Here is a 23,632-nt window from a genome sequence, read left to right on the forward strand (position 1 = left end):
TGTGTCCTAGAGAAATAAGAGCCATCACACGACTTGACATATGCATACCCATGTTCATTGCAGCATTATTCACAATAGGAAAAAGATGGAAACAACCTAGTTGCCCATTAACAGATGAATGGATAACAAATTATTTATGGTACATACACACATTGGAATACTAGGCAAAGATAAAGAATAATGATGAATCTGTGAAACATCTCACAACATGGATGAATCTGGAGGGCATTTTGATGGTCATGAGGGAGGGGAGGGGTGGAGAGGGGAAATCACTAACTAGATAATAGACAAGTGGTAACTTTGGTGAAGGGAAAGACAACACACAATATAGGGAAAGTCAGCATAACTTGACCAAGGCAAAGTCATAGAAGCTTCCTAGACAAATCCAACACCTTAAGGGACTGAGTTACTGGTGGTGAGGGCTGGCACCATGGTCTCAGGGGACATCTAGGTCAGTTGGCATAACATAGTTCATAAAGAAAATGTTCTACATCCTACTTTGGTGAGTAGTATCTGGGTTCTTAAAAGCTTGCAAGTGACCATCTAAGATAACATCTATGGTCCCAGCACGTTCGGAACAAAGGAGAATGGAGAAAACCGAAGAGACTAGGAAAAGGACTAATGGACCGCATGAACCACAGCCTGAACCACCCTGAGCCCAGAAGAACTAGATGGTGCCCAGCTCCCCCGAGACTACGGCCCCTGGACACCCTGCTAACTCAGAACGGAAACCACTCCTGAAGTCCACCTTTCAGCCAAAGATTAGACAGGCCTCTAAAGCAAACACTAACACACAAGGAATGTGCTTCTTAGTTCAATCAAGTATACAAGACCAAATGGGCAATACCTGCCCAAAAGCAAAGGCAAGAAGGCAAGAAGGGACAGGAAAACTGGATGAATGGACGCTGAGAACCCAGAGTGTAAAGGGAAAGGGGGAGAATTGCAACTAATGTCACAAAAAAACTTTTGTATAAAATTTTTGAATTAAAAAAAATTCTACAGGGAACAATTATGTTTGAATTCCTCAGCCAGAAATACTAATGTTTTTATCTCTTATAGCCTCGAATGGACCAGTACTTTAATCAGATGGAGAAAATTGTGAAAGAAAGAAAAACATCATCTAGGATTCGATTCATGCTTCAGGATGTGATAGACCTAAGGCTGGTAAGTAGAAAAAGGAAAATAAACCTACTGTCTCAGTCTCTTTCAAGGAATTGGGTTGAGGAGCGGGGGTTCTAGTATTTACGTCTGTAAAAACTTAAGCTTTTGCTTCAGGAGTCTCAGAACTCAAATTGGCAAACTTCCATGGGAGAGCGGTGTGAAAGGGTAAAAGGCATATATATATCCCTGCCTGTTACGTGCTTATTCTGCTTAGTCTGATTATCAAACCACGTTGCAATTTTAAAATCATCCATTCTGAATTCAAACTTTGGTCAATTAAATTTAGTCATTGTAAGCTAACCCTAAGTAATCAGAAAGCCTCATCTTCACAATGAATACGTTTAATTTCCCTGAGCCTAATGTTTTCAGTCTCTAAAATGGAATTGTTGCCTACCTTGAGATTTGTTGTAATGATTCAGTGAGATAATTATGTGACGTGTCCAGCACTTAGGAGATGTTGGTATCCCATTTTCTTCCCTATTGTCTGTCCTATAGAACCTCTGCTACTTTTTTCTTCCTCATTTCTCATACCAGGTTCAGTTTTTACCACTACCATTCTGTTTCTGTTTTCTTAGTTTTAACTGTTATAGAGAGTATACTGTAGCCTACCCTAGACTGGAAAACGTGAATACAAGACTCACCTTTGCTCTCTCCTACACTAAGGCCAGATGACGTTGAGGATGGCTCAGGATCCTTCTTATTACCATAGCCACAGCCAGTTGATCACAGCTTGCATGCCAAATAAACATGTTTGCCATCCTGGCCTCTTTTAAGCTAATGTAAATAAATATAAAAACTTCTCCACCCATGCCGTCAACCACTTGCACTAATATCAGATGTGGAAACTTAAGCTGGGAAAGGAAAGGAGGAATATAATTATAAAGAGACAGCTTGTTGTTTTGTCCTCAGTGTCCTCAGCTTGATTTTTGTGATGTGGCACTTGGTTTAGGATGCCAGAACTGTGACACAGAAAGAAGAAAAATGCTAGTTATCCTCGATTTAGAACTGCCATGAGTGTTGATATGAACTGGGTAGGCAAAGCAATGAAGTAAGGCAAGGCCCAGGATAATAAATAATAATAATGCACACTTGGGCCGGTCTTTTATTTGTTCTTTATATCCATTGTCTATTGGAATGTTCAGTATATAGTAGTTTGGTTTGATTGAGAAGAATTTAATTCTTTAGCTCTAATCTGTAAACTGCACATAGTACCATCTACAAGAGAAATGACAAACTGCCATGGTGCCAGATTTTGAAAGTATTTTATACTTTTCAGCACTGAAAAATAAAGATTTTAAAAAATTATTTTTATTTTTAGTTGTTGCCGTCTGGCTGATGACCTTATTTTCTATTTTTATAGTGTAATTGGGTATCTCGGAGAGCAGATCAAGGCCCTAAAACTATTGAACAGATTCACAAAGAGGCTAAAATAGAAGAACAAGAAGAGCAAAGGAAGGTCCAGCAGCTGATGACCAAAGAGAAGAGAAGACCAGGTGAGGGGTGGTGTCCACTAGGCTTTAGAGAACTTGGGAGTTTGGAGGACAGATATGTCAAAATTCACTATTTAAGTGTGAAATGATATCACAAAGAATAACCCAAAGAAAAGAGTAGTAATTCATAAGTGAAGCTGTTTCACCCAGAGACTAGTTATCAAGTAAACATAGAGAGTAGAGGAACTAAACATGATTTCTTTAGCTACTTCAAAGTCAGTAATCAGCAAGACTTTATTGAGTATCTTCTGTATACTCAGTATTGATGAGGAATATAAAAAACTGGAAGATATAGATTCTTCCCTCTAAAAGCTTACAGTTTATCTGAGAAGGCAAAACTAATACAGGTAATATTGGTCAAGCAAATGGAAAATATTATCAGTTATGAATATATTCTCCATTAAGATTGTTAAATTCAGAGAAAAGAGAAAGCTGGAAGAAATCTTTATTTGAAGAAGGGGTACTTGAACTGGGTCTTGAAGGGTAGTTGGTATTTGGAAGAGGGGGACAAATTTTTGTCATGAAACTGAAATAAACATATGTTGTGAAAGGAATAAACAAGCCTGATTGGAACAAATGTTTAAGTGTTCAGAAGGAGTGGGGCCAGATTAAGAACTTTTGACTTGAGTTGATAGACATTAAAGAGCCATTCTGAGTTTTTGAGCAAAGGAGTAATGTCATGTTTTGTTTTTAGGTGCCGTTGAGTCAATTCCAACTGATAGCGACCCCATGTGGCAGAGTACAACTGCCCCGTGGGGTTTTTTAGGCTGTAATCTTTACGGGAGCAGATCTCCAGGTGTTTCTTCCTTAGAGCTGCTGGGTGGCTGTGAACAGCCAGCTTTTCGGTTAGCAGCCAAGTGTTTAATCATTGCCCCACCAGGGCTCCTTAATGTCTTGCTGAGGTATATAAATAAAGTAAGTCTGATTGCTTTTCACATTATGAATTAAAAGGGTACACTCAACAATGTTGCTGTTGTTAGAATCTTAGGTGAGGGTTGACAGTGATAAGAATAGAAAGGAAGAAACAGACACAAAGACTGTGAGAGATGAAATAAAAGGCATTTTGCACCTGAGAAAATAGTCCATTGCAAAAGTTAGGGGCATTAAAACAGGAAATCTTTCTTCAGAAGGGAAATAATAGTTTTTCCTTTGAGCCTGTTTATTTTGACATGACCACAGGGCATCCAAATGGGAATACTCATTAGTCCACTGGGCAGTTAAGTGAGCCAAGCAGTGACTTGGTCATAGAGTATAATGGTTGAGAGTATAGACTCTGGAGCCAAACTGTTTGGGTTTGAATTTCAGCTCTTCTTCTTCCTAAGTGTATGACCTTACATAAGTCACTTAGTCTGTAGAATGAAGGATCTGTGTGAGGATGAAATGAGGAAATATATGTCAAGCATTTAACATAGCACTTGGCACATAGTAAATGCTCAATAATCATTAGCTATTATTTATTACCCATCACCCATCTGTCAGTTTGTCATACTGTGATGGCTTATGTATTGCTGTCATGCTGTCATAGAAACTGTGCCACTGGTATTTCAAATACCAGCAGGGTCACCCATGGTAGACAGCTTTCAGCAGAGCTTCCAGACTAAGACAGACTAAGAAGAAAGGCCTGGCAATCTACATCGGAAAATTAGCCAATGAAAACCTTATGGAGTAAAACAGAACATTGTCCAACTTGCTTGCTTTGGACACGTCATCAAGAAGGATCGATCACTGGAGGAGGACATCATGTTTGGGGAAGTAGAGGGCTAGCAAGGGCGAGGGAGATGTTGGTGAGATGAGTTGGCACAATAGCCACAGTGATGGACCCAAACATGCCAGCAGTCACGAGGATGATGTAGGACCAGGTAGCATTTCATTCTGTTATACATAAGGTTGCCATAAGTTGGAGGCAACTCAATAGCATCTATGTCTCTTGCTATTATTTATCACAGACACAGTAGAACTTACAGTGAAGTTGCTATGAGAGTTGAATCCTCCAGCAAAGAAAGTACTTTTAAGTTTCATGGGACGCCACATTTAATTCACCTTTTTCACCCTAGTACCTACCACAGCGCCTTTCGGGTAATGACTTTTATTGTAGAACTAGATTGAGAGTGAAGAGAAGATCAAAGCCTAATCCATGGAGGATGTCCACAGATAACTAAAGGAAGAAAAAACTCTCAAAGAAGTGACAGATAAAGAGCAAGTGGAGAGGAAAGACAACTAGGATATAAGTGTCATAGGAACAAGGAAGAAGCAAGTCTGTTCATGATCAGTAATATTGGATAGCACAGAGAAAATCAAGAAGTATGTGAGGATCAGAAAAGCTTTTGAATAGACTGTTTGGTGATCTTTCATTCATTTATTCAGCAAATATTTATTGAGAGCCTATCACTTAACGAGAGACCAACCCCTTTTCTCATTCAGCTTATATTGTACTGCGGGCAAAAGACAATAAACAAATATTTAAGTGAAATATATAATTTGTCAAATAGAGGTGTTCTGTAGAGAAAAATAAAGCAGGGAGAGGGGGTAGGGAGTGCAAGGCTTGGTGGTTAGGGGTTGCAATTTTAAGTAGGGGAATTAGGGAACCTCCTAAAGTTGTTATCTTTGTACAGAGACTTGAAGCAGGTGAGGGAGCAAGCCATGTCGACATCTGGGGAAAGATGGTTTTAGACAAAGGGAATAGTAAATACAAAGACCCTGAAGCAGCACTTTCAAGGAACAACAAGGAGGCCTGTGTCACTAGATCTAAGAGCATGAGTGGGAAGAGTAGTAGAAGATGGGGTTTGAAAGGCAATAGGGGCCCATATTATTTAGAGCTTAGTAGGGCTTATGTAAGTAATCTCTTTTTCTCTGAATGAGATGAAAAGAGATCAGAAGTGTTTTGAGCAGAGAAGTGACATGATCTGACTTATACTTTAGTAGTATCACATTGAAGGAACCCTAGTGGCACAACCGTTAAGTGCTCAGCTGCTAACTGAAAGATTGGCAGTTCCAACCCACCCAGCAACTCCATGGGAGAAAAGACCTGGTGATTTGCTCTCATAAAGATTACAGCCTAGGAAGTCCTATGGAGCATTTCTACACTGTCATGTAGGGTTATGAGTCAGAATCAACTTGACAGCACACAACAACACTACCACATTGATCGCTTTGTTAAGAGTAGACGAGGGTGGAAGCAGGGAAACCAATGAGGAGGTTTTTACAGTAATCCAGGATTAAGATGTTAGTGGCTTAAACCAAGCTAGTAGTGTTGGTGGTGATTAGAAGGGACCAGATTCTGAATATATTGTAAAGGTTGAACTGACAATATTTGCTGACAAACTGGGTGTGAAGTGTGAGAAAAAGAGCACTCAAGTTTTCAGCCTGAGTACCTGAAAGTTTGGAGAAGCATATTTGGGAGAAGGAGTAAAGCATGCTTGTGTTATTTGACACCATTAAGTGAAATAAACTTCGGAATCAATAATTTCCATCTGACTTCTCCCAAAATGTTCTAATCATTAACTCTTTACAAAGACTAGATTTGGCCCTTCCTTATCCAGCTCAAAATCTCTGTTCATTTGTGTCAGTTGTTTGTTTTAGGTCAATAATGTTTCATGGGAGGTCCAAGCAGATGCTTGGTAGTCTCAAGCTGTGGATGTTAAAGAGACTATAGCATATAGCAGTGCTATAACAGCTCCTTTGATCTTGTTTCCTCGGTTTTGATTGAAACAGCTGAGTTGAAAACGTTGTTCATGCTTTCCAAACTGACTTGAAGCAGATGAGAGACTGTAGCTCACTCTGTTCTCTCTGCAGGCATCCAGAGAGTGGATGAAAGTGGCTGGAACACTGTGCAAGGGGCCAAGAACAGTCGGGTACTGGACCCCTCAAAATTCCTGAAAATCACTAAGGTGAGTGTGACATTTGAAAAATCATTTACAAAAATAAATAAATAAAAATAATTTACAGCAATCCCAAAGCATGAGTCTCAAAATTATTTCCGGCTCATATAAAATACCATATTGTAGATTTTATGGGGTGGTTGTTTTTTAATGCAGGTACTTTTTACAAGTCAGTATCGATTAGTATATTTTACAGACTTTTCTTGGGATTAGTTCCTTTTAATTTTTATGAGAGTTTACTAAAGAGAAAGTAACTGTATTAATTCTTAGAGTTATATGATGCTTAACGTGAGAGAGATGATAACAAAGATACTTCAGACGTCTTAGTCAATTGCAAGCTTTTATCCTTAGCTCTGGGGAAGAAGCAGTTACCTATTTAAATCTACCCGTGAAAGGCATTAATGGATTTGCCATATCTACAGCCTAGAGGAAATAACACCTACTAGAAATCATCCTGTGATAAATATTTAATATATTCTACTTTCCTCTCTTTTGAGAATCCATGGGCAGTAAGAGGAAAGAATTTTCTCCTGGCAGATGTTTTTAGCAGTAGAAGTTAATGACTATGAGTAGGGTGAATAACTTCAGAGAATGTAAAAAGGCTGAATTAAATTTTGTAAAGTGGAAACTTCTACAGCCCATTGGGTTTTACAAATCATTTGCAAGTCTAGTTTGATCCTTACTTTTAACACATTTTCCATAGTTCTGAAAATTGGCAGCCTGCCAGTAGAATAAGAGCATTTAAAGCTAATGTGAAAACATCAAATGAAAGAAGATAATGGACAAAAAGAAAACGAGTTTAAGAATATTGAAGGAAGGTAGACTATGTCATTTGCATCTTCATGGTTTTGTCAGAGCATTTCTTCCAGATAGAACATTCCACCACTGCATCTGTCTTGATGACTAGCTAGGGTCCTGCTCTCTTCCAGGGTCCTGATACACATTCTTCTAGTTGTTTATATCTCAGAGCAGGACTTCCGTTGGCTGAGTATGACTCAATTCCCACCCATCTTCATTTCCAGCAAGAGACAATGTTAACCAAAACCTTATGTTTAAAGAACTCCTCCAACATCAGCCCCAGCATCTTTGAAAATAATATCAATATTTATTAGTAATATTTGTGTTTTTAAATATTATATTATAGTTCTGTGCATGGACACTCTAAAAAAAATTGTGTTGGTATTAAACCTCCAACAGTACCTTAATATTTTCAAAAGTATGTAAATTGTTTATTAATAAACTTTGTGTATTCAGGTAATTATTGGTACTCTACATAAGTAACTTAAAAAAACTTGAAAACCATTAAAAAAATTCATTGTTAAATGGTAGAGATTCATGTGAAAGCATGTTACAGAGCAAGTCAGCTGTGTTTGATGATGATGTACATTACAATGCAATTCTTTTGTACCAAAGTTGTGATTAGAGGGTTAAATCTGAGAGCGAGCAGGAAACTTAACTCCCTGTACTTTCATGGCTAATATTTCATTTCCTTATATAGTGTCCTTCCTTATCCTTTGTGGTACATTTTACTTTAAAGTCTGTTTTGTCAGAGATTAATATTGCCACTCCTGATCTTTTTTGAGTGGTTTGCTTGATATATTTTTTTCCATCCTTTGAGTTTTAGTTTGTGTCTTTAAAGTGTGTCTCTTGCAGGCAGCATGTAGACAGATCGTGTTTTTAATCCAATCTGCCACTCTCTGTCTCTTTATTGGTGCATTTAGTCCATTTACATTCAGCGTAATTATTAATAGGGACGAGTTTAGTGCTGTCATTTTGATGTCTTTTTTTGTGTGTTGTTGACAGTTTCTTTGTGCCACTTAATTTTCTGTGCTGAGTTGTTTTTCTTTGTGTATTTTCTTGTCATCCTTTTCGTTGTTGTTGACTTTGTATTTGCTGAGTCTTTATATTTTTCTTGTTTTTTATTTTGATGTGTAGGATTGTTAGTTTCCTTTGTGGTTACCTTAATATTTACCCCTATTTTTCTAAGTTTAAACCACTCTTTTTATTTCTTTGTATCACCTTGACTTCCTCTCCATCAGAAAGATCTATGACTACATTTTTTAGTCCCTCTTTTTTGTTTTAATGTTGTCATCTTTTACATATTGATGTCTCCTTTTCCCTATTTTCAGTGTTTTCGCTTTGATTTATTTTTGTGACTTGCCTATCTGGGTTGATATCTGGTTGCTCTGTCCTGTGTTCTAGTCTTGGGTTGTTATCTGATGTTACTGATTTTCTAACTGGAGGTCTCCCTTTAGTATTTTTGTAATTTTTGTTTGGGTTTTGCAAATTCCCTGAACTTCTGTTTATCTGGAAATGCCCTAATTTCACCATCATATTTGAGAGACAGTTTTGCTGGATTGATATAATTCTTGGCTGGCAATTTTTTTTCCTTCAAGGCTTTATATATGTCATCCCATTGCCTTCTTGCCTGCATGGTTTCTGCTGAGTAGTCTGAGCATAGTCTTATTAATTCTCCTTTGTAGATGACTTTTGATTTATCCCTAGCCGCTCTTAAAATTCTCTCTTTATCTTTGGTTTTGGCAAGTTTGATTATAATATGTCTTGGTGACTTTCTTTTGGGATCTACTTTATGTGGGGTTCAGTGAGCATCTTGGATAGATATCTTGTCATCTTTCAGGATATCAGAGAAGTTTTCTGCCAACAAATCTTCCAGCAATTCTCTGTGTATTTTCTGTTATCCTCTCCTGTTCTGGTATTCCAGTCACTCGTGAGTTATTCCTCTTGATAGAATCCCACATAATTCTTAGGGTTTCTTCATTTTTTTAATTCCTTTTATCTGATTTTTCCTCAGATGAGTTGGTGTCAAGTGCTTTATCTTCAGTCTTACTAATTCTGACTTCTATTGTCATGGCTAATATTTCATTTCCTTCTTTCCTTTTCTTCTTCTATCTTTGTGTGTGTGTTAAAATATATATACAGCATGAAATTTGCCATTTTAACCTTTTCAAAGTGTACAATTCTTTGGCATTTAGTATATTCACAATGTTGTGCAACCACCACCACTATCTATTTCCAAACCTTCTTCATCATCCCAAATAGAAACTCTGTAACAGAAATTCCTTATTCCTCTTTTTGAATATTTATCCCATCCCTAGCCCCAGTCCGTATTAGGCTTTACTGAAATATAAAATGTTTGTGTCTGTTGCCCTATTTCTGTCTGCTTAATTTCTGACAATCACATGAAGAAGTTCATGAGCTAATTTTGTAGTATTTATATATTCCTTTTCTTTCGTTTTTAAATCACTGGGCATTATTGTAGAAGAAGACTTATTACAAACTGCTTACATTTAGCACCCTGACACACCATCTTAAATAGGAGGACCTGTGTTTTGTGGAACCTGGATTCCAAGGAAGTACTTCAGGGCCCACAGGGATCCCACTTTAATAAGAACAGCTTCAATTTTATATGTTTTTTAAATTGACATTCCAAGCGAATTTTTATTGCTAAAATCAGTTCTATTGCATTGAAAAATAAGCTAAGATGTCCTTCTAGAATATTTCCTATAATTGACTTGTGGTCACTTACATTACAGCCCACAATTGATGAGAAAATTCAGCTTGTACCTAAAGCACAGCTGGGCAGCTGGGGGAAAGGCAGCAGTGGTGGGGCAAAGGCAAGTGAGACTGGTAAGTATGGACTTACCTTCTTGGTAATCTGAATATGTCTGTTAGCATTCACCTTACAAGGCAGTTTCTGCAGTCATTTAATAATAATTTTGGGAAAGGGTTTAACAGTCATGCCCAAATGTTTATTGGTGTCTTTAACCCTCTCTGACTAATGTAAATTGAAAAATCGTGTGAGGATTTCCTCCTCAGTAAGGATCCTTAGATATTTTAAATATATATTTTTTCATTTGGTTCCGTTAGGCTATTTAAGACTTTAATCTCTTAGGTTTCTCTTTTTTTTTGTCAATATAATTAGAGAAATTACTGGGACCCCAAACTAAAAGGGAAATTAATTATGCTGAGAAAAATAATATTAATACACAGAAGCATTGAATTTTAGGAAGTTGTAAAGGAATAAAGAATTGGATTGAAATATTTTTCAAAATCTTTATCAAAGGTTGGATTTTCAGAGAAATTTGACCTTAGAACTGAAAATGTTTTGATCATCCCAAACGCGTCTTAGTAACCGAAGAAACAATGGAAAGAAGAAAAACTTTAATGTTAACTTCCTTCCCATATCTCCCTTCTACTAAGTAACTTTGTCCTTTTTTTTTTTCATTAAGTTTTTAAAAATTTTGTTATTCACTTAAATGGGCACACACAGTTTTACATAAATGGGATCATAGCACTGGTTAGGTTTTTCAAAAGTGCAATATTTTGTTTTTGTCCCTACTTCTCCCCACTCCCCCTAATTTACCACTCCTACCCCCATGCCCTACCCAGGGTAATTGACTTGTTTTGAAAGAAGCAAACGTTTGTAATGAGTGAAGATTTCTAAACTCTCTTTTACATACATATTCCCTCTAACACTTTGCTTCTCAGAGTATGGTCTGTGTACCACAGATTGGCACCACCTGGGAGCTTGTTAGAAATGCGAGTCTCAGGCCCCACCCCAAGGAGGCAGGTGAATCAGAATCTGCATTTTAGCCATGTGATTTGTATTTTTTTCTAAATCTTCAACACCTGTAGATGTCTTACGGTCAAGTGCTTCCAGTTTAAACAGATTCTCTGCTCTGCAACCCCCAGCACCCTCAGGGTCCACATCATCTACCCCTTTGGAGTTTGATTCCCGAAGGACTTTAACCAGGTGAGAGGCCCGCTCTCTATACTTACTCAAGGCTTTCCTGCCTGTCAGTGTGTCTTGTCTGTTTCACTTTCTGTCTCACACACACTGCATACCGACACAGATAATAATGATAATTCCTATGGCTGGAAATCATCTGTAGTCATCTTCCTGGATTTATTTTCTCTCTGCTTAGTAAGGTTGATTTCCTTTTTTTTTTCTCTCTCTCTCTCTTTCCTTTAATCTTCACAGTCTATAATTTCCTAAAATAAGAACATAATGCAGTTGTGAATTTGATATGAGGTGGTAGGAAAGGGCAGTTTACCTGGCAGATTTCTAACAGTTTGGTCCTTAAGAAAGCTAGGCGCACCTTAAGAGCCCTAGAGGAGTGTGTAGGACCCTCCAAGCTAACGCCTCAGGACACTCTAAAATAACCTAACAGCCTCAAGTGTGTGAATTAAAGAACATGTTAGCCCTCCGATAGCTTCTCTGTGACTCTGTTCTTAAAGTTAGATTTGGATTGTCTTTTAGTTTTCACTATTCTCTATATTCTACTGTCTTCCTACTTTATTTTTTTGTAGTATTGATACAGTCAAGTGTTCTGTTGGCTAGTGTGCTGAGAATGAATGAGGACCTGTAGTACAGTGACAAAGAATAACATTTCTGATAGGAGAACTTTCAGAGCTTCAGTTTTTTAAGCTCTCAAACTTTTTTTTTTGTAATCAGTTTGGCTAAGTAGACTTTCTAAGCTATGTTACTTATTCCCTTAGCTTCTGAAACAAAATATACTTAGCACAAGTCAGGTTTTTCATGACTCAGATTGTCGTTGAGCACCAGTTGTGCTGTCGAGGTGTTTCTGACCCCACCATAAATTTCTCCTGATGGCTCTGCTTTTTGAGCTCTTGTGTATGTTCTTTCATAGTGGTTAGACTGTTGTCCTGCCTCTAGCCCCTTTTCTCCTCTCCCTTTTAATTTGCTGCTTCTGATCTTCCATTGGCCAGGGATATCTGGTTTGCCTAGCTGGTTAAAAAAAAAAAAAAAAAATCCGAAAAGAAAAATAAATAAGAAGATGAGAAGAATCTCTCTTACAATGTGTCAAGTGTATGACTTTGGCTGTTGAAAGACTGCTTCTACTATCTATTTCTCAAATACTTTCCATGAATTTGAAGTTTATGAATAAATATTGTATTATTTCTAAAATAGTGATACCATGCTCCTGTGGTATTCTGCTTGCCATTGATTCATTCAACTCATATGTTTATCACTGTCTTCTTCATTCTTAAAAAAAACTATTTAGAAGATTTAAAAACTAAAATCAGGAATTGTCATTGATAATTTTAAAATGTAATTAGTATCCCTTTTACGGTTTAAGAAAATAGTTAAAGCATATGTTAATAAATATTCCCTTTGAAGCACTCTAATTTTTCCTTTTATGTGAATAATTATACTCTGAAATATATTTGGTATCTCAAACATCTTGAGTTATCTATGAAAAGTTATTCTACATACTTTTAGAGATCCTTAGTGTTATTTTTAACGGAATATTGAGAGGAAGGGGTGGTCTTTCTTTTGAAAAGTGTTGTTTTGTCTTTCAAGTCGTGGAAGCATGGGTAGAGAGAAGAATGACAAGCCCCTTCCACCTGCAACAGCTCGTCCGAACACTTTCATGAGGGGCGGCAGCAGTAAAGATCTGTTAGACAATCAGTCTCAAGAAGAACAGCGGAGAGAGATGCTAGAGACCGTGAAACAGCTAACAGGAGGCATGGATGTAGAGAGGAGCATTACTGAGGCAGACCGAAACAAAACAAGGGAGTCAGGTGAGAGACCGTATATGAACAGATAGATGAAGATTTGGGCCTTAAATTTGGAAGGAAAAATACAAAGGAGAGTTTATGCCTTAGTAGATATCAGAGTGAATACGTGATAGCAACACGCATAAACCAAAGAAACCAAACCCGTTGCTGTCAAGTGGATTCCAACTCACAGTGACCCCATGTATTACAGAGTAGAACTGCTTCATATGGTTTTCTTAGTTGTAATCTTTATGGAAGCAGATCCCAGGCTGTTCTTCTGTGGCACTGCTGGGTGGGTTCAAACTGCCAACCTTTAGGTTAGTAGTCAAGAACAAACAGTTTGTGCCACTCAGGGACCTCTGGAATACACATATCAGTTCCTTAAGAGTTAAAGGGCAGCTTCATAGTTTTGTAACTTAGTTCTCATTCCCTAGATCTATAGCTTCCTCAGCAATTTACAAATTTCCATCTTTCTCTACTAAATGGTAGGGTGATGAGGTCCTCTTGCTGTATATTAAGCAATCGGAATTTCTTATAGGTCCCTTTAATAACACCTCACTGTGCATTGGTGTTAGAGCTCATATACTTTGTAAACTAAAACTACACCAAACCTGTTGCCATCAAGTCGATTCTGACTCATAGCGACCCTATAGGTCTGAGTAGAACTGCCTGTGCAGGATTGTGACGGCCTTATGTGCTCTTCATCATCCAAGCAATGGAAAGAAATTAAAATACAGAAAGGAACAACAAACCTCCAATTATAAAAGTTTATCATGTGCCTAAATTCTTTTCATTGTCGTAGTTTATGAAGTTTCTTAGTGCATCTCTATTCCAAAATAGAGGTTCCTATGTTTTGTTTTTAGATGTCTTGCTTTGTCAAACTTGTATCTATTTTAATGCTTTTACTGAGAAAAACAATGTAGCAGCATCATAATCCCACCATCTTAACAGTAATTGTCCTTTTACTTTCTCCTTTTTTTTTAACCTCACTAGTAGCTAAACCAGAAATTCCAGCAACTTCAGCCCCTGACAAGCCTGCATTGTCAGAAGAGGAGATGGAGAGGAAGTCCAAATCTATCATTGATGAATTCCTACACATTAATGATTTTAAGGTAAATGAGATTTTTAAAAGATAAGACAACAACAACACAGAAAGGCCTGTGATAGAGAGACTTGATTCTGGTCTAAATTGGTTTTCGTTGTATACTGAAAAGACTTAGATTGAGTAATCCAAGCCCTACTCAATTTAGTTTGCTTAACTCTGATGCATTTCTGCCAAGTACCTTCTTTTAAATTGCTATTATAGGTCATAAAATCGAGTAGAGGGAAGAGAGAATGGGTACTAATCCATCCTCACTATGGGAAAACTAAACTGACTTTCATATTAATGTACAAAAAACAACACAAATCATTATGAGTGTTCCTGGCATCATATATGTGTGTGTGTGTGCGTGTGTGTGCGTGTGTGTGTGTGTATCCGTATATATATTTGTCATGTTCTTTACAGTCAATTTATCATCATTTTCTGTTAACCCTGAAGTATAGATGATATTACATTTTCCTTATTTCATGAGCAGGAAACAAACACAAAGGGGTAAGCAATGTGCCAGGGTCAGACAGCCTAAAAGACATTTCAAGACATGAGCTTTGAATTTGCCCCTCTTTAACCCTTACCTTCTACTTGATCTTCATTTTAAGATGGTAGTGAATAAGATAGACATGTTGCCTGACCTCATGAGCTGTACAGTCTACGGGCAGAGACAAATCATAAACAGATAAGTCCACAAATAGTTATTTAAATTATAGTTATAATGAATGTTAGGAGATCTGTAAGGGCTTAGGAGAGAGCATATAATGGGAGCTAGCTAGTTCAGTATCTGGGCAGGAAAGACTTACCTATTAAAACATTTCTGTCAGGTATATTAACTACTTTTCTTTGGCATTAGATTATCAAAAATTCTTTTAAGATTACTTATTTTCTTGGCAACTAGTCATTATCTGCTTTCTGCACACCAAAATTACCTTGGTTATCTGTAGCCCAGCCTTCTAAAACCCTTAAGCCTCTGAAATTGTCCCAAATTGAGAAGAAGTAGGAAGAAGTTTTGAGGATAGATGAGGTGGAGAGGAATGCTTTGCAGAAAACTTGGAAATGCAGCCAAAACAAAAAAGCATTAGCTAGAAAAAGCCACAGAATATACTGATGTTCTATAATTTGTTTAGTAAGCTTCCTGGAAAATGAAGAGTATTCTTGTAAACTGGCAGCACAGCTTTTTTCTGTCATGGATGTGGGAAATGGGAAAAAACTGAAAACCTAAGAAAGACAAAAAGCAGAGACAATGTGGAAGAAAGCAGTATGACTTCAGAAATGATTTGAAGGATCTGCAAAGTCAGTAAGCGGCAAACACTTTCAAAGGAGAAGAATATGATGGACTTCAAGATATAGGGAGGAAAAGACCTCAGTAACACTTAAGTGCAACAGGAGGACCTTTTGGAGGATACATTAGCCATAGGCCAGGCCTGCAGTATAGGAGGGACAGAATTAGGGAAGTCGTTATGCAGCGTACAGGGCACCTGCCTGTGGAATGGCAGTAAGAACCACATAATGATGTCTGACAATTACTGAGGGATTACTGTGTGCTTGGTGCTGTTCTACATATTTTACATGTGTTAGTTCATTCAATCCTCAGAACGCCCTCCTGAGGCTGCTATTACTATAATACCCTTCTTTACAAATAAAGAAACTGAGATGCAAAGATGTTAAGTAAACTTCCTCAAGGTCATACTGCTATTAAGTGGCAGATTCAAGATTCAACGCCAGGCTTCTAGCTTCAGAGCACAGGCTATACTTTATCTCATTACCTGAAGGGTATGAATGTGTCACGCTAAAGGCTTACAAGAGCTCATCCAAAGGAAGGATTTCTTTTTCCCCCTTAACATCTTTAATAACTATTGTTGTTAACGATAATACAAATTAATGTTTATTGAACCCTTGTATTGTGCCTGGCAATGTGCCAAATGCTTTTATGTACATTATTTAAATTCTCACAATAACCTTATGAGAGGAAGTCAAGGCTGAGAGCTTAAGTGACACTCCCAAACTCACATAGTAGAAGTGTGTGAGTCTGCCTCTAACACCTGTGTTTTTAGTCTCTGTGCTGTATATTTATTGAGTACGTAAAATGTGCCAGTCACATTTTAGGGGATATTGCCTGGGGATAAGGCACAGCAGTTAAGCACTGGGCTGCTAACTCACAGGTCTGCAGTTTGAACCCACCAGCCACTCCACGGGAGAAAGATGAGATGTGGCAGTCTTCTTCCATAACGATCGTAGCCTTGGAAATCCTATGGGGCAGTTCTCCTCTGTCCTGTAGAGTCACTCTGAGTCGGAATCAGCTTGACAGCAATGGATTTGATTTTTTTTTTTTTTGCCTGGGGGTACTTAGTATATGCGGTGAACAGTATAGTCAAAGTCTTGCTTTTGTGGAGCTTACATTCTAGTGGAAGAGATACAGACAAAGCTGGCCCTAAAGATAGGTAACAAATAAATAGCAACTACAAAAAGAAATATAATGTACAGAGAAGTACAATAAAGTGATTTGATAGTGATTGGGGGGTACAGAGGTATCATTTCAACTGTGTTCAAAAACAAGAAAACCATGAGAAAATCGGTGAAGGGCAAGGTTATGAACTGCCATAACATTAGAAGTTTCATGCTCTGATTAAATTCCGTTTGGAAGACACTTCAAGTTAAATACTCAGGATTGAATACTTGCATTCATTTTCACTCCCTCCTGAAAAAGCATTGTAATGATGGTGATGGGTTTAAAATGAGGTAAAAGCCCACAAGAACAAAGAGTGCAGGGAGTAGACAGTGCATCATTTTGGAAGTTAGAAATTAAAAGGATGAGTAGTAATTTATTTAGCAGAGTAAGAATATGCATGGGGTACAAAAGAGATGAAAAAGAGGATTAGTTGTTTGAAACTGTGTATAAGGAACAGTTTTATAAAATGGCCAGCCTGAATGTTTCAAAAATGCCAGTGTCATGAAAAGACCAAGAAAGTGGACTGTTCTAGATTAAAGGAGTCTGAAAAGACCTGACAGCTGAATGTAATATAAAGGTTCTCGATCAGGGGCGTAGTGACGATAATGAGTGCCCAGGGGCAGTCTCTAAGTTGCCCCCCCCCCCCATTTCAAGATGAATAGATGTTGATAATGGTGACATGTCAGCAGAAATGCCTTCACCCCTCTTGTCCGGCTGCCTCAGTCAGGCAGGCACCTTTCATATTTGTGGCACCTCAGAATGTCATTCCCTGCCTCATCTGGTGTTCCCTTGGACGTATGCCTGAGGGCAAGTGCCCCCGTTGCGCCCCCTCCCCCCTCCATATCTCTGTTCTCAATTGGATCCTACAACAATTTAAAAAAAGCTATATTGGACATTTTGGGGACAGATGTGGAAATTGGAATATGTATTATACATCAGATAATATTTTTATTAACATTATTATCAATGTTAAATTTCTTGGATTTGATAATGATGTTACAGTTATGTAGGCAAATGTTCTTAGAACATTTGAAACCCATCACCATAAAGTATATGTGGATGACGTATGTGTGATAATTGCTGCAATTTACTTTCAAATAGTTAGAAATAAAAATTATGTATATAAAGAAAATGTGGCAAACTAACAATTATTATATGGGTGTACGTTTACTCCTCTTAAACTCTTCTGTAGGTTTGAGATTTTTTAAATAAAAAGTTAAAACCAAAAAAAAACAAATGCGTTGCAATCAAGTCAATTCCAACTCATAGCGACCCTATAGGACAGAGTAGAACTGCCCCGTAGGGTTTCCAGGGAGCAGCTGGTGGATTTGAACTGTTGACCTTTTGTTTAGCAGCCGAGCTCTTAACCACTGCGCCACCAGGGCTCCAAATAAAAACTTGGGGGTGGGGTTAAATATAATAGCAGAGGGGATAAAAGCAGCAGCAGTGAGACACCTTAGATGTGCCTTCCTGCCTCATCAGTCAGGTGACTGCCCTTCCTACACGCACTGTCCGTGTAGAAGAACTACTCCTGTCAGAGGTTAAACCAAAGCATTTTGGATTCAGGGGCACCAGGCATTGCTGAGATAGCTGAGGGTAGGGGTGTACACTACTGTGTTGGGGATGCAATGGAAGTCTACATATTGAGTAGTCCTTTCCCCAACTTGGCACTCAGAACCTAGGCTGCCAGGCTTTTACCCTCCAGGCCAAAGGTACTGACTTAGTTTGATGTGTCATCTCATAGTAAAGACTAGTTAACTAGCTGTACACTACAAGAACTTCCTGAAAGGCTTTTAAGTACTTAACCTAACCATATCCCTTACATGTAACTTCCTATGAAGGAAAACGTTTTTCGTTGAAGATTGTATAAATAGTAACATTCCAAAACAGAATTACTTCAGTTGCCACATTAAGGCCTTTGAATCATGACGTTGAATTTCTGTTTCATAATATTCTGTTTTCAGGTTTTTAAGTGATCATCAGAGAGATTATTATATAGAAAAAATTGTATAGAGCATTGTATAGAAACATCACATAGAAAAGCATATATAGAACATTGTATAGAAAAGATATATTTGATCTTTAATAAAACTGTTGACCTGAACATGTTAGCCTTATAAAGATATGCTGTTCTTTTTTTTAAAATATGATTAATATTGCCCATTTCAGCCTGCATTTTACTAAGCTACATTATGGTTAAGAAAACTAAATATACAGACTGTCTTGTTCATGAAGTCCTGTATTGACTTTGTCATAAATAAAAGGTTTTAAAGTTATTTTAACTCTGGTGATGCTATGCAGTTTTTGGAGTAAGTCTTTATTTGCTGTTTGAACAGGAGGCCATGCAGTGTGTAGAAGAGCTGAATGCCCAGGGCCTGCTGTATGTTTTTGTGAGAGTGGGAGTGGAGTCCACCCTGGAAAGGAGCCAGATCACCAGGGATCACATGGGTCAATTACTGTATCAACTGGTACAGTCAGAAAAACTCAGCAAACAGGAGTTTTTCAAAGGGTTGGTATTATCCTTAAGACTGGTATTCAGTTTCCAGGCTCTTGGATAGGAGTTAATTTTAAAAGTACTTATATTTGTTAAGTATTTAACTTTTACCATAGAGAAAAATTATGTCTACTGTAATATGTTGATAATATGTAATAGTTTGGTTGATATGGCATTTTGTAGATTATGCTAGGGCATGAAGGTTACCTTCTGGTTTTCTGTATCTTACTGTTAGACCTATGGCATGATATGGTAAGTTAGCGGAGGCCCCTTAACCTCAGGGAAATTTGAATGGAATGACAGTCAAAATTCAGTAGTATTTAAGTCATTTTTTTTTTTTTTTTGCAAATCTTTTTTTTTTTTTTTGCTAAGCTAATGTTGTGTTAAGGAGCCCTGGTGGCACAATGGTTTAAGTACTTGGTTGCTAACCAAAAGGTCTGTGGTTAGAACCAGGGCTTCAGGCTTTGAACCAGTTCAGTCGTGGCCTGTGAAGCAAAACCAGAACAGACCTGAATTTTTATAATTTGGGTGATCCAGAACGATAACCAGAATGGGAAAAATTTGCAGGTCCAAGTCCTGGAATGGGAGACTAGGAAGGAGCTTGATGCATGAGATTGGATTATTGGCAAAACTGTGGAAAGCGACACACATTGAAAGTGGTGCAGTCAGTCGACCGTCATCTTTGAGCAGGGCACCACTGTTTCTGACTCTGCTGAAAATCCAACGGGCAAGAGATTTGTTGCTATGCAATGGGTATGCTACCTTTGTTCTCTAAGAGAGATTAGGTTTCTAGCAGGGCTTCAACCTATAATTTTTCCTGTTCCAGTTATTGTTCCAGTTCACCCAAATTTTGTAAACTGGGAGAATTGGAGCCAACATGGCACTACAGACAGAAGCATCGTGCTGTCCCTTTGCAGGAAAGACCTGAAAAACTAAATAAAACAGACACAAGCATCAATCCTAGAACCCTAAGCATCAAATGAAGGGATAAAGAACTTGATCAAGCACCGAATAGAGGAAGAACCTGCCAGAGAACAGAGAACGAGGAGAGCTACAGAATGGAGGTCCCCTGCCAGCTAACGCAGCACGGATTCGCCATGTTGGACCACAGCCACCAAGGATCCTGGACAGGAAGCACAGGAAGGCAACTTCATGGAGTTCCCAAGAGGAGACAGAGTACCCGCTCCACACATCACATCCTCTCCTTTCCCTCCTGCCTGTCTGCACCGTGCGCCAAGTGCCACACCCCTAAGCAGCACTGGCATGGACCCTAAGACCCTGCCCTGCACTGCCCCCCAGCCACGCTGCCAGCCCCAGTTTGTGCTGCAAATGACCCATCCCCAACCCCCTCCGCCACTGGACCAGCCCTGTTACACCACAGTTGAGCGACCAGCCCTGCCTATCTGGACAAAGTGATGAGAAGTATCATGCCCACAGATGAGAAAGCAACAAAGCACACCCAGCCCACCCTCCCAGGCATAACCAAATAAAAAAAAAAAGGATGAAACAAACAAACCTACAATCAATAAACAAAGAAAATAATTCCAGAATATCCAGAAGACAGCAGACAATATCAAAACATACTGAAAAAAGGGACAATATGGCTCCAGTAAGCAACCAAAATAAAACACCAGATGACCTTACGGTAAAAGAAGACGGACTGGAACTACTTGATAGAGAATTCAAAAATCTAATATTCAAGGCTGTCCAACAGGTTAGGAAAGAGATGAAGGAAAACACAGACAAAACTAAGGAAAAAATAGACAAAATCATGGAAAATACAAAATCAGGGAAAACGCTGACAAAGCAATGGAAGAATTCAGGAAAGTGATATAGTAACAAAATGACAAAATAAATAAACAACCAGAAATCATACAAAAACAGCAGTTAGAAATCCAAAAGAAACAATAAGATTTCAGAAATGGACAATGCAATAGAAGGTTTTAGGAGCAAATTGGAAACAATAGAAGACAGGATCAGCAAAATTGAAGACAAATCCTTGGATACCACTTTGAGGAAAAATCAGAAAAAATGAAGAAAACTTGAGAACTATGTGGGATACAATCAAGAGCAAAAATTTGCGCATGAGCGATGTTCAAGAACAGGGAGAAAATGGAAAACACAGATAAGATCATTGAAGATTTGCTGACACAAAACTTCTCTGATATCATGAAAGATGAAAAACTGACCATCCAAAAAGTTCAACGAACCCCATGTAGGATAGACCCCAAAAGAAACTCATCAAGACGTATCATAATCCCACTCACCAAAGACAAAGAATCCTGACAGCAGCTCACATACAAAGGAGAAACAATAAGACTAAGCTCTGATCACTCAGCAGAAACCATGCAGGTAAGAAGGCAATGGGATGACATATATAAAACCTTTAAAGAAAAAAATTGCCAACCAAGAATAATATATCCTGCAAAACGCTCATTCAAATATCATGGCGAAATTAGGACATTTCCAGATAAACAGAAATTAAGGGAATATGTAAAAACCAAACCAAATTTATAAGAATTATTAAAGGGAGTCCTTTTGTTAGAGAGCAAACAACATCAGGAAACAACCTGAATGTAGGACACAGGACAGAAGCAGCCAGATACCAACCTAGGTAATGAACTCTCAAAGATAAAACAAAACTAAAAGATTTACAAAGGGAATCAGACACATCAATCTGTAAATGACAACAACATCAGAACAATAAAGGAGGGAATATACGTGTAGGGATAGAACTTTCAAATGAAGAGGAAGTCAAGGTGATACCAAGTAATAAGATTGGTTCAAACTTAGGAAGATAAGGGTAAATTTCAAAGATAACGAACTATTCATCAAAATAAGAAAAACACAAGGTCTCAGTAAACACAAAATCTACAGAAACGAAGAAAAAAAAAAAATCCAAAAGCAAAAGGAATTCAGCACAGGAGAGTAAGAGGAAGAAAGAAAATGTCAGCACCACAAAAAAAAAAAAAAAGCACTACAAAATGACAGCAATAAACTTACCTGTCAGTAATCACACTGAACATAGAATGGCTTAAATGCACCCATAAAGAGAGAATGACAGATGGATTAAAAACAAACAGGACTCATCAATATACCTGCTGTCTACAAGAGACACACCTTAGAAACAAAGACATAAATATATTAAAAATCAAAAGATGGAAAAAAAAATACAACAAGCAAACAGCAACCAAAAAAGAGCAGGAGTGGCAATACTAATCTCAGATAAAATAGACTTTAAAACAAAATCTACCATAAAAGACAAGGACATTATATAATGATTAAAGGGACATTCCACCATGAGGACGTAACAATAATATCTATGCACCCAATGACAGGGCTCCAAAATACATTAACAGCACCGAAAAGAGGAATTGACAGTTCCACGATAATAGTAGGAGTCTTCAACACACCACTCTCGGTAAAGGACAGAACATCTAAAAAGAAACTCAACAAAGATACAGAAGATCTAATGGCCACGGTCAACCAACTTGACCTCATAGACATATGTGGAACACTCTACCCAACAGCAGCAAGGTATTCTTTTCCAGTGCACATGGAGCATTCTCCAGAATAGACCACATCTTAGGCCACAAAGCAACCCTCAGCAAAATCCAAAACATTGAGATAATACGAAGTGTCTTCTGTGATCACAACACTGTAAATGTAGAAATTAATAACAGGAAGAGCAAGGGAAAAAAATCAAATGAAAATTGAATAACACTTTGCTTAAAAACTGTTGGGTAGTAGAAGAAATCAAAGATAGAATAAAAAAATTTCTAGAACCAAACGAGAATGAAAACACATCGTACCAAAACCCTTTGGGACACAGCAAAAACAGTGCTCAGAGGTCAATTTATAGCAATAGATGCACACAAAAGAAGAAAGGGACAAAATCAAAATGTTAGCTTTACAACTTGAACAAATAGAACAGCAAAAGAAGCCCACAGTCACCAGAAGAAAGGCAATAATAAAGATCTGAGCAGAAATAGAGAATAGAAAAATAACAGAATCAACAAAACCAAAAGTTGGTTCTTTGAAAGGATCAACAAAATCGACAAACCGCTGGCCAAACTGACAAAAGAAAAACAGGAGAGGATGCAAATAACCCAAATAAATGAAATGGAGGACATTACAACAGACCCAACTGAAATAAAATGGATCATAACAGAGTACTTTGAAAAACTATATTCCAACAAATTTGAAAACCTAGAGGAATTGGACATTTTTAGAAACACACTACCTACCTAAAGTAACACAAACTGAGGTAAAAAATCTGAACAAACCCATAACAGAACGATTTAAAGGTAATTAAAAAAATGCCCAACAAAAAAAATTCCTTGCCCAGATGGCTTCACTGGAGAATTCTTCCAAACAATCAGAGAATAGCTCACATCAGTACTATACAAACTTATTTCAGAACATAGAAAAGGAAGGGATACCTCCAGATTCATTCTATGAAGCCAGCATAACGCTGACACCAAAACCAGGCAAAGACATCCCAAAAAAGAAAATTACAGACCA

The 23,632-nt window shown here is 37.9% G+C and overlaps 1 protein-coding gene across 6 annotated transcripts in view; it reads left to right on the forward strand.

Moving 5' to 3' along the window:
- The window catches only part of EIF4G3 (eukaryotic translation initiation factor 4 gamma 3), a 348,277-nt gene that overhangs the window by 295,926 nt on the left and 28,719 nt on the right, over positions 1–23,632 (forward strand). For all 6 annotated transcript variants that reach the window (XM_023732132.1, XM_023732133.1, XM_023732128.1 and 3 more), the window contains 8 exons: positions 1,060–1,164; positions 2,522–2,654; positions 6,444–6,538; positions 10,084–10,177; positions 11,186–11,303; positions 12,876–13,096; positions 14,066–14,184; positions 18,951–19,123. In XM_023732132.1, coding sequence (XP_023587900.1) covers positions 1,060–1,164; positions 2,522–2,654; positions 6,444–6,538; positions 10,084–10,177; positions 11,186–11,303; positions 12,876–13,096; positions 14,066–14,184; positions 18,951–19,123 — 1,058 coding nt within the window. The remainder of the gene's footprint in view (positions 1–1,059; positions 1,165–2,521; positions 2,655–6,443; positions 6,539–10,083; positions 10,178–11,185; positions 11,304–12,875; positions 13,097–14,065; positions 14,185–18,950; positions 19,124–23,632) is intronic.

This window comes from Trichechus manatus, unplaced genomic scaffold (genome assembly GCF_000243295.1).
Source record: "Trichechus manatus latirostris isolate Lorelei unplaced genomic scaffold, TriManLat1.0 scaffold00048, whole genome shotgun sequence".
Classification (NCBI taxonomy): domain Eukaryota; kingdom Metazoa; phylum Chordata; class Mammalia; order Sirenia; family Trichechidae; genus Trichechus; species Trichechus manatus.